A 17,201-nucleotide genomic window follows, 5' to 3' on the forward strand; every position below is an offset into this window, starting at 1 on the left:
AGCAGTAGGGTATTGTACCGTGTTAGCCATCAGTGTAAGCAAGACGTTTTAAATCAGGATGATACCATTTATTGGCTAATTAAAAAAGAATAAAAATAAGCAAGCTTTCGGCCTTGCAGCCTTCATCGGGCTTATATCCTGTTAATTTGCAAGCTTGTGGTACAGACAGCTTTATACATGCAACATCAAAAGGGAAAACAGATATTTTTTTCAAGCATAAATAATATCTGTTTCCCCTTTTGATGTTGCATGTATAAAGCTGTCTGTACCACCAGCTTGCAAACTAACAGGATATAAGCCCGACGAAGGCTGCAAAAGGCCGAAAGCTTGCTTATTTTTATTCATTTTTAGTAAGCCAATAAATGGTATCATCCTGATTTAAAACTTCTTGCTTAAATGGAAAGAAAACTGATGTTCAAAGTAATGCCCATGTTTTCCCATGGCACCTTCCACACTTAAAGTGGACCCAAATGAAAAATACAAGATTTCAGAAATAAAATATATTTTCTAAATTATAATAATAAATAGCAGCCTTTTTCAGCTGCATGATGACAAATATAAAATATTTTACATTTATTGGAGGAACCCCTCCCTTCCTTTCATATTGCCGGGATTTTTCAGGCAAACTGGTGGAGGAGATAAAAAAACAAAAACAAAACACAGGCTGCTACTGATGATGTCACAGGGGAGATGATCTCAGATTGTGTTAGATTTCACATAGACGACGCCCCTGTGAGGGAGGGTAGCTGATGACAACAAACACACCCAAGATCTAAAACCTCCCACTATGCTCAGAAGTAATGGCTGCCACCTGTATAACCCTAGTTATGAAAAGAGAAGGGTGAAAAGCATGCGCTGAAATGATCATAGGCTTAAAGGAGTGTTTATTTATGTTTGTATGTGTCATAGTGGTGCAACTAAATATATTGAATTAAAAAAATGTTTGGTTTGGGTCCGCTTTAACGCGTGTTAACTTAAATCTTCTTCCCAATGCACTGCTATCGAAAAAACGTGTACTAACGCACACTAACGCATACCAACTGATTAAGTGTAAACGGGGCCTTAGAGTGTTATTTAGGGGCTTCAATCTGCTATTAAAGTGGACCTGAACTCTTACACAGGACAGAAGGAACACATAGAGAAATCCACCCTGTATGTATTCAGAGAGTTTAGCCTGTCTAATCCCTCCTCATCTTTTACTAATCACAAGTATAATTTGTGCTGTGTCAGCTCAGGAACCTCAACCTTCTGCAGAGCAGCTTATTTGTAAACACAGGATGTTTGCTCTATGTCTACTTCCATGAAAGCAGGAAGTAGACACACTGCAAATTTATTGCTGGATTTCTATCAGTAACAAATAAATCTTGTTTTTTTTTTTATAAGGTTATTATGCTGTTGGTTATCTTTTAGAGCAGAGAGGAAGTTCTAAGTTCAGATCCGGTTTAAAGGTATTTTTAGCTCTACCTGTGTCACTGAAGATGAGAGAGCAACATAAATACACTAAATGAATCAGGAGAAGAGAGATTGGGGCCCAGATTACATTAAGTTTTCCCCTGCGTTTTGTCCCAGGAGACTTATTTTCACCTTAAATATAAAATATTTTTTCAGCACCTAGTAAATGAACTAGCACTAAAGTGTAAATTAGAGAAGCAAAACATTGATATGACAAAGAACAACAGACTATGCTTCAGTCACAGAATTGCAAATAGAGGAACTGTAAAACCTGGTTACTTGGTGACATAAAATACAACACAGTGATATCCTATTAGTTTTTAGCATCTGCTTGAAATGAAAGGTTTAGGGGAACCTCTGAGGAAGTGCTGGCTGGTTGTGAAACATGTCAGATTTATCCCTTTAACACTTTTTTTTTCTTTTAGGACATAATACAATCTATAACATACGTCAAACTCCGTCCCGCGGGCCAAATCTGGCCCTCAGAGCCATTAAATTTGGTGCACAAGTGGGTTCCCCACTTTGCATTATGTTTGGCCCACTCAAGACCACCAGGGAAGCTGTATTGGGGTGAAGCCCTAGAACACCAGGGAAACCATATGGGGGAGGTAGGGGGAAAGCACTAAACACCAGGGAACTGTATAGGGGGGGGAAGGACCACTATACGGCAGGGAACCGTATAGGGGTTGGAGGGGGCCATTAGACACCTGGGAACTTTGTATTTGAGTTTGACACCCCTGATCGAAAATTACCATACATTTATTTATTGATTGATTGATTTTGTGTGTGATATAACATAGCAACCTTCATCTCCCCATAAAAAATCTTGGTCTGAAATACTACACCAGACCAGAGTGGGTTCTCAATTATTTCCTTATATCTCAGGAGAAAAGCAAACTGAATTAGGGTGCTGGACTAGAAACTGGGTATCACTGGCATACAGTATATGTAACATTGAAGGCCAAATAATGGAAAAAGTTTACTAGAACAGGAGGCACAATTCAATATATCCTTAACCCTTGCAGGTAGACAAAAGGATTGGTTAGCACACCAGCTTCTCAAAGAGCAAAGTGCATATTCTATTCTTCAATTAATCTGTCAAAACACCATAAGTTGACAATTGTTTCGGGGCCACATAGGGTCCCCTTCCTCAGAACAGTGCAGGCATATGGAGCTCTTTGGCAAGCCGGTGTGCTAACCAATCCCTTTGACTACCTGATTTACATGGAATGTTACTTTGCAACCATGGTTATGTACCCAAATTGATATGGTAAGGTGTGCCACTCCTCACCCTCCCACTTCTCTTAACCCTTGCTGGACTGGCATGTCTCCCTCCATAAAGAACCAGAGGGTCCATTTCCCTAGTGATCTAGTGTTGCCTTCCCCATTTAGATAATCCCTGGTGATCTAGTGTCCCCTTCCTGAAACATTCCCTGGTAATCTAGGGTCCCCCCTCTCTCCCCCCATGCAGAGATCTGCAGCAGGAAGCGATGCTGGGTGAGTATTTATCACCTCTCTCTCTCTCCAGCGACGAACAGACTTCACAGCAGCCAGCATGTCCTGGGGTCTTGGATTGACAACATCATCAAGCCAGGCCGGTACATGCTTCAGTACGATGAGGACGGATGTGTGCAGTGATCATCAGGGAAATGTGGACAGGTGACGCACTTCTTTACCTCCATGGTCACTATGGTCTTCAGTGATCGTAGTGATCATGAGAAAATCGGCGTGACTCATGGTCAATGGCAAGAGATTATGCAGAGAATTGACAGCTTAATCTCTGGCCTCGACTGTGCACGATCGCTGCAGAGCCACGCGTAACGATAGCAGTAAAATCTACGTCCTGCTAGAGCCTCAGATCCCCCTGCAGGATGTAGATTTGTACTACTTAAGTTCGGAACAGGTTAAAAACCGTTCTAATAATTTTAGGAGACCCATAAGACGACAATTCTTGTGCAATGAAGCGTTTTTAGTGGGAGAAGAAGCATTGGCGTCAAATGCATAATCTAGGTCAATGTTTGTGTAGTATCTCACTAGGTTGAGCAATATGAGCCTTTATAAGAATCTTTGATTTTATTTATTTCAGAGACTACAGTCGTGCAAATGGCAATTAAAAAGCGAATGGTGGGGATCTTCTCCAGAGAGAGCTCAACTCTATATGATTGGCTAATTTTTATTCTCATGGCCACTAAAGTAGTGAAAGACATCCGTCAGGTCTATATCTCCAACAGGTTCCATGAATTCCAGCAAGAGGTTTACAAATGTGACTTTGCCATCCTCTACCATTCAAAGAAAAGAGGAAGGATAAATGTAACCGATGTTACGGATTCGCTCTATGATGAGGAACTTGATTATCTCTGCACGAGACTTGGTGAGAATCCTTTCATTTCAAGTTATAGCAATAAACAACTGTGCATCATTATGGACCATCTCAGCTGAAGACCTGGACATATTTTTTTTAATTAACAGAGACCTGTACAAAAATCAGATTTTTGACAACAACAGAATGGCCTTAATGATCAGTGACTATTACATGTTATAAAACATTTAACAGTGAACTTAAATCTTAATAGAGGCATGCATATATGGATCCATTAGGTTAAGCAGAGGATTTGAAGTTAGCACTTCCTGTGTATATTTGAATTTCATTTTATCATACAAACTGTGATGGCTGCTGTTAAAGCGAGTTTGAAGTGAGATAAAAAAAAAAAAAAAACACTCCTCCCCCCAAAAAAAAACAACAACAGAAAAAACCTAGATACTCACCTAAAGAGAGGAAAGGCTCTGGGTCCTTCCTGCTCCTCTCCTGGTTCTGTCATTCTTCTGCCGGCTCCTCCATTAGCAGTCTCTGACCAATGGGTTGGAGACTGCTCTCTCTGCCCAAGACTTTGGAAGTCTTCAGGGGCACTCAGGCTCAGGCCACTCCATACTGCACATATGCAAGTGCCTTTACTGTCCCTCTCTGTTGCTGTCACTCTCTGTGTCCCCACTGTTCCCTTGTGCCCCCTCTGTCCTCCTCCCGTTGTCCGATGCTTCCTCTGCACCTCTGGTGTCCCCTTTATGCCTCTTTCTCTCCTTTTGTGCCTACTCTTTTCCTCATCCTATCCTCCTTTACCCGCTCTGTGCATCCTCCTGTCCTTCTTGGCCTCCACTGTGCACCCTCCTGCCCCATTGTGCCCTCTCCTGTCTTTTCCCCTCCCCTCTGTGCCTCTCCCCTTTCCTCTTTGCCCCCTCCTTTACTTTTGTGTCACCTCCTGTCCCGCTATGACCCATCTTGCTTCCACTAACTCTCCTACCCTGTGCCACCAGGGCTTCCTCTCCCCTCCGACAATGCCCCATGCCACTCCTGGAAGCTCTCCATGATCTCCATCCACGTCACCTTTGTCATGGAAATAACGTCATTGCGCCCAGTGCGGCTTTCTTAATGACCTGTGGTTCGTATTTTGACCGTTTGTAAAACCGGGGTATACCTGTATTTGTTACTGTTATATTTTTTGTTACACATCATTTCTGTATTACAAACCTATGTCTTGTACTGTATCTATCTCATATACTGTAGTGTAACAGATTATGGTGATACATAAAGCTAAACTAATAATAATATTTATTACTCCATATATTTTCTGCCCTTCTCTGTTAGGTCAGGAAAATGTTGTAGTGGTAATTGATGATCTGGATGACAGCAGTGATAGTGTGAAGTCTGATATCCTTCTCAACCAACCAAGTATAAGAAATAAAGCTAAAGAGCTCTTTCTATTCAGCTCAGACGAGAAAACGTACCTGACTCATTCTCCATTTGATGCACACAGTGGATATCGGAGCCAATCCACGCTAAAGAAGAAGAGGGATGATCTGAAAAGGGTAATAAAAGGTAAGAAGGGCCACCAACAAAATCCAACTTCAGCTTTAAAGTTCAGTTCAGAAGGCCAACAGAAAAATTACAGAGCCCTGGACAGTAAAGGTGAATTTTTTTATAATTGATTATAAAATAGTGTGCATGTAATAAGGGCTCCTGTTAAAAGGGCGCCAGATATAAACAATATCCAACTTATTGCTTAGTAAAATGGGCGCCAGAATATGCCGTAAAATATAAATTATGGTACTGATATTCTACTATTCCCCAATGTGACCTCTATTTTTACATCTAGTAAAATGGGCACCAGGAAAAGTGATATCGGTTAATTTACCAATATTTTAATACTTAATTCATATAGTAAAATATATGCAATATTTAAAAATATTTTACTATGACCTAACCTCTCCCGACTCTCACACAGAACCCTCCTCTGTTAGTGCCTAACCTTAACCTCCCCCAAGGACTGAACCTTAATCCCCCCCCCCCCCGGTGGTGCCTAAATTTCACCAATTTCCCCAGGGTACCTAACCTTAACCCCCCCCGGGTGGTGTCCAACCTTAACACCCCCCTGCTGGTGCCTAACTTTAACCCCCTCCCTAGGAAGCCTAACCCCCCTTTACCTGGTAGGGCCTAACCTTAGCCCCCCTGGTAGTGGCTAACCTTAGCCCCCCCCGGTAGTGCCTAACCTTAGCAACCCCTGGTAGTGCCTAACCTTAGCCCCCCTGGTAGTGCCTAACTTTAGCACCCCTGGTAATGCCTAACCTTAACCTCCCCAGGTGGTGCCTAACCTCAGCCTCCAATGGTGATGCCTAATCTTAACTCCCCCGGAGAGCACTTAACCTTAACCCCCCATTTTTTCTTTGTGTAATATAAATTATTATATGATTTTTTTGTGGTTTAATGTAACATAGAATTAAAATAAAAAATGATAATTGAGGAGCCAAAACATAAAAATATATATGTATTTTCATATAAGTTTAAGTGAACTTTTTGAATAAAAAATAATTTGTAACATAGGTGAGAATTACAGAAGCTGCTTGTTAAGGTGCAAAAAGTTGAAATGTAAAAATCTGAATAACAATGAACTCCTGCGCCACACCAATAAATATTGCAATATACGGCTTTTAATTACCATCAATATGGATCCAATGAAATATTCATGAAAGCACACACCAAATACGTGTCACATAAAATGGTCATAGCAGATCATAGAGCATATTTGTCATACATACTGCACTGTATAATCAAACCCACATGTGGATAGCATATAGTTGTGCACCAATAGACTTCTGCCACACAACTTGTACCAATCCCCAGGATAGAAAAATACCTCTATAATGGCAACAGCAATTTCCCTCACACACTGCACTGTCTGAGAGACCTTCCTAACTCCTCCTATTTTGCAACAGTTTTAGAAAGAAACTGCACTATCGAGTGATTTCTTAATATATCTGAGACAGTTCTGCACAAATTTCTAAAAACCTACCAATATTTTGTCTCAGACACTGAAATATTTATTACTGTGGTGCAGGAGTTCACTGTTATTCAATTTAGTTTTAATTGTATGGTGGTGGTCGGAGTGACCCCACAGACCTCTGTGCAGCCAGCAGATAAAACAATATTACGAGTGCTGCAACCGGCCAATTTTCTTTTGACATGTAAAAAAAAAAAAAAAATTGAGAAAGCATAGGAAACTGTTTTACATTTTTTTCTTAAATAATGGGTTATTGTAATCAATAAAGTTGGTATGGGAATGAAAGGTAAAGATAACAAGTGATATAGATGTTTTATATTCTTTTAAACGCCCTTTTGATACAGTTAGAGCCAATAGAGAAAAGATTTGCATTGAAGTGAATGGGACACCCTCTTTCTTTAATAGGCGCTATTAGGGCTTGTTCCCATTATCAGCGTTTGCTGACTTTTTTAAGCGCTGGCGATTTTGCAAATTGCCCTAAAAGTGCCTGTCAATGATTTCCTATGAGAGTGTTCACATGTGAGCGATTCAATTTGTTTGAAATCACAAACGTGCTACAGGTACCATTTTCTGAGCGGTTGGGCTGAATGGTATAGGGAATTTGCAAAGCCCTTTAAAAAGCGCTTTGTATAGGGATTTCTCAAGTGCTTTTATGAATAAATACATTGTATTTATTAATTTCCAGGTTAAAAATCATTGCTGAGCAAAAGCGCTTAGAAAAGTGCTTATAAAAGCAGGGAAAAGCTCTTCAAAAATCACAGTATAAATCTCTCGGTGCTTGCGTTAGGGCTGGGGATATATAATGTGAACAAAGCCTTATTACTGTATTTTTTGAACTATAAGACTCACTTTTTCTCCCCCCAAAATGGGTGAAAAGTCACTGCATCTTATAGTCCAAATGCAGGGAGTTCATGACCTAATTTGCATTGAAATGAAACAAATCTGGCTGTTTGGGGCTCCACCCCATTTTCTGAATTTGAATCCCAGTCCCCCAATGACCAACTGTACCAGGTTTGAGGCTTGTGCCCTTAACAGTGCAAAATTGGCAGCAATTAAATATTCCCCTTGAAAATCAATAGGTGAATTTTGATTGGCTATGGTAGGCTCCACTGACTTTTCTGAATATTAATCCCAGTCACCCAACGACCAACTGTGCAAAGTTTGAGAACCCTGCCATTATGTGAGGATCCGCTCGGCTGCCTGCGCAGGCAGGCAGTTTTTTGACCACTGTTCAGGTCTGCATTCTGCAGGTCTCTGGAAAAGAGACCTTTTGTCAGTTTGGCAGCTTGCTACTGAGGAATTTGCATACGTTTGTCATGCAGATTGCCTAGCCACATCCTTTGTAGGCTTGCTGTATATATACCATGTGATATCACAGATCTGGGCTGGTCATAAGGGTTAGTCCTGTGAACACTCCTGAGTGTCAGCCTTGCTCATTGTTTGAAGATTAGCTTAGAGTAATTCCTGGGACTGCACTAGGCAGATTCCCTAGTGCACTTAGGATTGCATATCTGTTTTTTTTGTCTGTTGTGATTGTCCTGTCCCAGCGGTGGTTGACAGGAATCATTCTGATCTTTGTTCTTGGAATATAGCTGGAGCAGCGGTTGCTACCAGCTATCTCATCTGATCTGTCCTGCCTGGATCACACTCGCCTTGCGCTAGTGCTGTGGATCCTTCTGTTCTGTCTTCCTGGATCGCACTAGCCTCTTGCGCTAGTGCTGTGGATCCTATCTCTCACTTATTCCTGGTTTCGTGTATCTGTCTTGTCTGCTACGAACGCTTGCTGGAGGCTCGGTGAGGTAACCGTTAAGCAAGCGCTCGCGTCCTCTGTTTCATGTTTGTCTGTCGGTGGTTAGTTAGGCGTGCTTGTCTCTGTTGTGCTTAACACGTGGAGACCACGCATAAACGCGCGCACTGTTGCGAATGAGTGCGGTGTTCGCGTTTAGTTAGCGTTTGTTATTTTCCTTATCTCCTCATTGTATATTTGCTGTGCCTTTGCTACTCTCATGCTCTGCCTTGCTGTAGCCTTGTGTCACCTCTGGCAATCGCCTCTCTCGCGATTGCATTCCTACTTCATATCTGCTGTTGTGTATGCACCGTCGCGGGTTGGCGACTAGTTTGGTGCACACACATACAATCTGTCCCTTTGCTCAATCTCATTCGCAATCGCTTCTCAGGCGATTGCGTTCTCACTTGGTTTCCTTTGTTGTGTGTCCGTTGTCGCAGGTGGCGGCTAGATTGGTGGACATACATACATTCCTCATCTGTGCTTATTCGGTCTTGTGTCGCTGTTAGCAATTGCCATCTCTGGCGATTGCCTTCTCACTTTGTCTTCATGGTTGTGTGTTCATCGTCGCAGGGTGGTGACTAGTTTGGTGGACACGCATACCCTCTGTCGCTTTGATCTCTCTCTTTCAGGGCTATCTTGCCCTGCGTTTCTTCCCTTCGTACAATTCCTGTCTGGCGTCTGTGGCAGGGCAGAGGAGCTGTTCCTCTGCACTCCACAGCTCCACCTGTCAACAGGAATTACCCTCTACAGGTGCATTGCAACTTTTGCTGGGTTCCCGCAAATTACACGCTTGTGGAGGATTTCTGCAGTGTCAGCGCACGTCTTATGCGCTGATCACGGAGAGAATTCCACAATCGTTACACATTAGCAGTGTAAGAATGGCTGCAGTTTACATTTTCCCAGTGAAATTTGTATTTTTCTCTGCCCACTTTTTGTTTATGGGAATACCAAGTAGTATCCTTTATGTTATTCCAGGTAATGTACTATGTGTGTACCAAATTTCATTCAAATCTGTTCAGCCATTGTTGCGTTATTGAGTAACAAACATCCAAACATCCAAACTTTCCCATTTATAATATTAGTGACATTGTACAGGTAGCCAGTGCAGTGAGTGAAGGATCGGCATAATGTGACAATGGCGAGTCTGGTTTGTTAGCAATCTGGCAGCAGCATTCTGTACTAATGGTGTAACAGGTCTCTTCTGCCAGAATACAAGGAGGAGTTCACCAGACACTGATCAACACAAACTTTTTCAATAAGGGTAAATATAGTAGAACCCAAAAAGGTTAATTCAAAATATATGTAGCAAATGGGATAACTCCAACAGGAACAACTATCATTCAATAATACAATTTTCTGGCTGTTCTCTTCTTATGACCACAAATAACTTCAGGCTCGCTTGGGAAAGAAAGGTTAGTATACCATCACAAACAAAACTCTTTCTTCTTTCCTGCAAATCAAAAGTGAGTTAATGACGTCCTATGTCACATTGCAAGTTAACTAATGACATATCTATACCCATCTACACTTTCACCTAGTTAAAATTGGACTTCTTTCCTCTTCCCTAAATACTGTAAGAACCACTTAGTTAAATAACTGGTCGTAACAGTTCTCTGTCCCTTGCAACTAAGTCCAAACTTACGACTGCTCAGTATTACTCCTCACTTGGTTGGAAAAACATGGAGGATAAATCCGGTACTAGGTAAGTATAATAATTCCGGCTCAACGGAGCATATATATATATTTATATATATATATATATATATATATATATATATATATATATATATATATACAGTATATATATTTTCTTATTGGAAAGATCTTTTGCAGGCTTTTAGCAGGTGGCATTTGTCCATGGAATAAGCATAAATTAGGAAATAAGTAATAAATAAATAAATAAATATATAAATAACTCAAAATAAATAACAAAATAAATAACAAGCCCTACTGTATAGAGCCAAATTAATCCATGCTATGCACTGATGAGGATCAAACAATCCGAAACAGTCAGTATGCATGTTGGATTATTATGGCTCAGTACAAATTAACAAGCTGACACATCATTGCATTCCAGCGGTTCTGGAGGTGTGTTTAGCTTATAAGGGTACAATGGTTAATTTGCATATATTCAGCAGTGATGCACTGGGAGACATCCCAAGCTCACTCCAACCTGAATTATCGCAAATTCTTTCTGTGTTAAGAAAGCAAACTTTTGTTTTTCAAAATAAATAAGTAAATAAATACATTACCAGGGTTCACTTTCTATTGTTTTCTTTCCTCAGAGTGCTTTCCATCAAGAATCAGTCATCCAGGTAAATGTGTGAACAATGCTTCTAACTGCAATCTATTCTTTCCACAGGTGAATCAATTCATTCCGACAATCTCATCCAAGGTAAGAATATGCTAGGTTAGTAACTGTAGTAAGTAAATCCACTGTTGTTGATTCTTTCTTGCACAGATATCTGGGCCTATGTTGCCTAGAGTGGAGCATCATGTGAGCTATGACTGTTCATAACTAATAAAGCCTCTCAAGTCCTTGCTAAACTATAAGAATATATTTTTTAAAAAAACCCTGTAACTTAAAAAAGCTCCCCTGGGGGTACTCACCTCGGGAGGGGTAAGCCTCCATAGGATCTTCCCTTGTCCTCCCGTGTCCCACGGCGGTCTCACTGTGCCGCTCCGAATAGCGGGGATGTAAATATTTACATTCCCGGCTCCAGCGCTGGCGCAGTATCAGGTCTCCACTTGGAGATAGGCGGAAATAGCCGATTGCTGTCGGTCCACTCTACTGCGCAGGTGCAAGTCTACTGCGCCTGCGTAGTAGAACAGACCCGACAGAGATCGGCTATTTCTGTCTATTTCCGTGCTGAGAGCCGCAACAGCGCCACCTGCTGGAGCCAGGGAAGGTAAATATATCAAGCCTTGTCTAGCTTGTCGAGCCAGGATTGCGGGCCGCTTCGGGGAGCCAGCACTGAATTGCCTTCAGCTACAGGGATGGGCGAAGCCTCATTGGGACCCTGAGGCTTCCCCCTCCCGAGGTAAGTACCCCCCAGGGGACATTTTTCTTAGTACAGGTTCTCTTTAAAATAATAGGGATATCATTCTTTGACAGCTAGCGGCTCATTACTGCCAGGAGGACATTGCATGGGGGAAGTAACATTAGCTTAGATAGTTTCCTAAGAGGCCATCATTCATATGGTTTCTCTATATTCTCCACCAGTGAAGATACAGACATCAGCAGGAATACTAGTTCTTTTGTAGAAAGATTGCAGTCAATGTAGAAGAAACATATGACCCGTGTAGGCAGGTTATTGATGATGAAGCAAACAGGCAAATCTTGAACTTCTCTGGGAACAAGAAATACTTATATGCATCCAGACACTAAATAACTGGCTCTTGTCTAGTGATGATTGTAATGAGCTAATTATGATTATGCAAAATTGTGCGTAAATTATCGCAATTACACCTATACATAATTATAATTTGTAAATGCAATTGATTTTACATATCCATTCGTAATTTTGTGTAAAATTTTGCGTAATTTTCATGTAATTTCTTGCCGGCTTTAAGAGTGAATAATGAAGCCCCCATACATGTTACTGACACCAAAATTGCTACATATGTAAGGAGAATAGTGAATAGTGGGTACAAGTCAAAAAAAGAAATTTCCAAATAGACCTTGTAGTGTTTGAGAAAAATTATTTTAAAAATGCAAAGAAAAAAATTGTTTTAAAAACATCTATGGTAGCTATAGCTTGTGTGGGGGCTTTGCTAATAACCTTCAAAGTCGGCAAAACATTTTGCAGTATTGCGCAAAAATTACGTGAAAAATTGCACAAAATTATAAAATATTACTATTACATACAAAATTAATTACCATTTTCTCTGAAATTTTGCATTTGTCTGAATTCCCAATTCCTAACCTCTCCCGACTCTCACACAGAACCCTCCTCTGTTACTGCCTAACCTTAACCTCCCCCAGGGACTGAACCTTAACCCCCCCTGGTGCCTAACTTTCACCAATTTCCCCAGGGTACCCAACCTTAAACCCCCTGGTGGTGTCTAGCCTTAACACCACCAGCTGGTGCCTAACTTTAACCCCCCTACCTAGGAAGCCTAAACCCCCCTTCCCTGGTAGTGGCTAATCTTAGCCCCCCCTGGTAGTTCCTAACCTAAACCCTCAATGGTGGTGCCTAATCTTAACTCCCCCAGAGAGCACTTAACCTTAACCCCCCCCCCCATTTTTTCTTTGTGTAATATAAATTAGTATTTTTTTGTGGTTTAATGTAACATATAATTCAAATAAAAAATGATAATTGAGGAGCCAAAACATAAAAATATATATTTATTTATATATAAGTTTAAGTGAGCTTTTTGAATAAAGAATAATTTGTAACATAGGTGAGAATTGCAGAAGCTGCTTGTTGAGGTGCAAAAAGTTGAAATTTTAAAATCTGAATAACAATGAACTCCTGCGCCACAGCAATACATATTGCAATATACGGCTTTTAATTACCATCAATATGGATCCACTGGATTCTGTACTATCACCATTGCTCTTTGCAGTCTACATGCTCCCACTGGGCAAAATAATCCAGAACTATGGCCTAGGATACCATTGTTATGCAGATGACACACAACTGTATCTGTCCTTCAAGCCTGGCACCCAAGACCCATCAGCATCCATAAATGCGTGTCTAGTGGATTTACAAAATTGGATGAACACCAGCTGGCTGAGGCTGAACTCTGACAAAACAGAGGTGTTGGTGGTAGGTGGTCCACACATTATGGATAAAGTTCAAAACGCTCACCACCTCAAACTAGCAATTGGGGGAGATACTGTACAGTATAAAGACTCTGTGCGAAACCTTGGGGTGATCCTGGATGGAAATCTAAAACTCAGACAGCAGCCAGCAGGTATCAGCTGTCGTCAAGTCTTCCTTCTTCCATCTAAGAAATATAGCGAGAATCAAACACCTTATCCCAGCTGAAGACCTACCTGCCCTGGTTCACGCATTTGTATCCTCCCGCCTAGACTACTGCAACACCCTGTTCATCGGATCTACAGATAAGGTTCTGCACCCCTTACAGCTAGTACAGAATGCTGCAGCCAGACTCCTAGCAAATGCCCCCCGCAGCTCACACATCACCCCAGTACTGCAAACTCTTCACTGGTTGCCAGTAAAATGGAGAATCAATTTTAAGATCTGCCTGCTGACATTCAAGGCTCTACACCACATGGGACCCAAATACATAGCAGATCTATTGGAACTTTATGCCCCTTCACGCACTCTCCGCTCTGCCAACAAGATGAAGCTGGTTATTCCCAGGATACACTTAACATTTGGTGCTCGGGCCTTTTCCTATGCAGCCCCTACTCTATGGAACTCACTTCCAGAATCAGTACGAGAGGCCCCTTCTCTAGACAGCTTTAAAAAAGGCTAAAAACTCACCTCTTTTCCCGAGCCTTTGAGACTGCATAATGCAGGGTCACTGAGCTTTGAGTCCCCAGGGAGAAAAGCGCTATATAAATATTATTGTTATTGTTATTGTTATCCAATGAAATATTCATAAAAGCACACACCAAATAAGTGTCACATAAAATGGTCATATCAGATCATATCAGATCATAGAGCATATTTGTCATACATATTGCACTGTATAATCAAACCCAAATGTGGATAGATGTACAGTGGGTTGCAAAAGTATTCGGCCCCCTTGAAGTTTTCCACATTTTGTCACATTACTGCAACAAACATGCATCAATTTTATTGGAATTCCACGTGAAAGACCAATACAAAGTGGTGTACACATGAGAAGTGGAACGGAAATCATACATCATTCCAAACATTTTTTACAAATAAATAACTGCAAAGGGGGGTGTGCGTAATTATTCGGCCCCCTGAGTCAATACTTTGTAGAACCACCTTTTGCTGCAATTATAGCTGCCACTCTTTTAGGGTATGTCTCTACCAGCTTTGCACAACTTTGTGTTGGTCTTTCATGTGGAATTCCAATAAAATTGATTCATGTTTGTGGCAGTAATATGACAAAATGTGGAAAACTTCAAGCGGGCCGGATACTTTTGCAACCCACTGTACCAATAGACTTCTGCCACACAACTTGTACCAACCCACAGGATAGAAAAATACCTGTATAATGGCAACAGCAATTTCCCTCACACACTGCACTGTCTGAGAGACCTTCCTAACTCCTCCTATTTTGCAACAGATTTAGAAAGAAACTGCACTAGCAAGAGATTTCTTAATATGTCTGAGACAGTTCTGCATGGATTTCTAAAAACCTACCAATATTTTATCTCAGACACTGCAATATTTATTACTGTGGTGCAGGAGTTACTGTTATTTACTTTTGTTTTAATTGTATGGTGGTGGTCGGAGTGACCCCACAGACCTCTGAACAGCCAGTAGATAAAACAATATTACAAGCGCTGCAACCGGCCAATTTTCTTTTGACATGAAAAAAATGTTTTTGAGAAAGCATGGGGAACGGTTTTAGAGACATTTTTTCTTAAATAATGTGTTAATGTAATCAAATAAAGTTGGTATGGGAATGAAAGGTAAAGATAACAAGCGGTATAAATGTTTTATATTTTTTGAAATGCCCTTTTGATACAGTTAGAGCCAATAGAGAAAAGATTTGCATTGAAGTAAATGGGTCACCCTTTTTTTTAACAGGCACTTATAAGGCTTGTTCACACTATCAGCGTTTGCTGATTTTTTTTAAGCGCTGGCTATTTTGCAAATCGCCCTAACAGAGCCTGTCAATGATTTCCTAGAAGAGTGTTCACATGTGAGCCGCTACATGTACCATTTCTGAGCGGTTTGGCTTAATGAACGGTATAGGGAATCTTATCTGTTGCGATTGTCTTGTCAGTGGCGGTCGACAGGAAATCGTTCTGTCTGTTGGGATCGCATCCGCCCTAGTGGTAGTGGCGGTGGTTCCTTCTGTACTCTGTTTTAGGGGTGCAAGCCAGAGCAGCGGTTGCTACTGGTTGCTCCTTCTGTCTGTCTGTCTGGATCGCATCTGCCCTAGCCGTAGTGGCGGTGGTTCCTTCTGTACTCTGTCTGGGAGTGTAGGCCAGAGCTGCAGTTGCTACTGGTTACTCCTTCTGTCTGTCTTGTCTGGAACGAACGCTTGCTGTAGGCTCGGCGAGGTAACCGTTTAGCAAGCGTTCGCGTTCTCTATTCATTTTTCGTGTTACATTGGTTAGTTAGGGTGGCACGCTTGTCACTGGGTGCCTAACGCGTGGTGATCGTGTCTTAAACGCGTTCTCTGTTGCGAATGAGTGCGGAGTTCGCGTTAACCTAGCGTTTTGGAAGTGTCAGTTTCACAACCTAAAGCGATCTTGGATTCGCAAATTTTGCGTTCTGACTCCTCGGATTGTTAGCCGTGTCTAAGGGTGAGACAGCACTTTGGTTTTGCGAATCTGATACTGAGGGATCTTTGTGTTGTCCAGAGAAGGTTTCTGTGAGCCTGCCCTGTACCATGAATGAAACCATGATGTCCACTCGTACTGACATTTGTGAGTCCCTTTCTTGCTCTGAAGATAGTACTGACTCTCCACCCTGTACTCTGGATGAGTCAATATTGCCTTGCATAGAATCTCCTGCAGTGACCCTAGAGGCTTGTCTAGGTATTGCTACTATTCTCACCTGTTTTTCTGCTATTTTGGAATTGCAGTCTAGTTTGACTGCTATGCAGAATTCTGCGTGCAGTGAGATTAGAGTCAGGGAGTCAGTGTGTGTTCCAGTAGATATTCCTGTGCATCATGTTCATGAAGATAAAACTCAGTCTTAGCGGTTTGTAGAACCATCCCTGGGACATTTGCTCTGTCCGCAAAATGTATTTGATGTTTTGCCCTGTAACATGGATAGTTCAGAATCCTTGATTTCTTTGTCAGAAAACTTGGGAAACGATGCTCCTGAGCTTTTGTTTGATGTTCTGGAGGTCTCCGAGCTCCTCCCAAAGGGTGCAGAACTTTTAGGAGGTGCCTCCTGCCCCGCAGGGCCGTCTGAGGTATTGCCCACTTCAGTAGGCATCGCTGCTATACTGACTACTTGTGGAGATTCAGTCATGCGTAGTCAATGATGAGTTTTGGTTAGATACCATTACAGTCACAGAAATTTCTAAGTCTGAGTCCAAGTTTTGAAAGTCCAGTACTTGTGACCACTACTCGTTATGATTCTCTGCCCGGTCCTGGTTTTGGTCTTGTCGTGACGGACTCTGAGGTTGGCAGTTCCTCAACATGTCCTGAGGTTTCTCTTGTGCTAGTGTACCCCGATGCGCTCTGTGACCTAGAAAGCCCAAGTGTGTCTCGGTTACCAGCATGCTCAGATGCTTCCTCGGTGGGTTCTGATATTGCCTGCCTGCCTGCATGCCCAGAAGTGGTCCCTGAAAGTCCCGATCTTGATGGTTGTCCTGGTAATCCTGAATCCGGAATTGTCATAGGTTCCATAGGGGTTCTTGGTAGTTCTCCATATGAGCCTGGTGAGCGTTCTGGCCTCTTGGGATCTCTGCGGAGCTTCAAAGTGTTCTGGGAGATTCTGGGAGAAATTTTTCTTGGTACCCTAGATGGGATCAACAGTGGCTTCTCTGTTGAAAGG

At 41.8% G+C, this 17,201-nt stretch overlaps 1 protein-coding gene across 2 annotated transcripts in view; it reads left to right on the top strand.

Moving 5' to 3' along the window:
- The window catches only part of LOC137525531 (ice nucleation protein-like), a 41,245-nt gene that overhangs the window by 4,454 nt on the left and 19,590 nt on the right, over window positions 1-17,201 (top strand). Inside the window, exons 2-4 of one of the 2 annotated variants that reach the window (XM_068246661.1) lie at window positions 3,539-3,823; window positions 5,093-5,323; window positions 10,934-10,966. In XM_068246661.1, the coding sequence (XP_068102762.1) occupies window positions 3,556-3,823; window positions 5,093-5,323; window positions 10,934-10,966 (532 nt within the window). In that variant the 5' untranslated portion in view covers window positions 3,539-3,555. The remainder of the gene's footprint in view (window positions 1-3,538; window positions 3,824-5,092; window positions 5,324-10,933; window positions 10,967-17,201) is intronic. The other variant, XM_068246662.1, reaches the window with a different exon arrangement.

The sequence above is a fragment of the Hyperolius riggenbachi genome, chromosome 7, assembly GCF_040937935.1.
Source record: "Hyperolius riggenbachi isolate aHypRig1 chromosome 7, aHypRig1.pri, whole genome shotgun sequence".
Lineage (NCBI taxonomy): Eukaryota > Metazoa > Chordata > Amphibia > Anura > Hyperoliidae > Hyperolius > Hyperolius riggenbachi.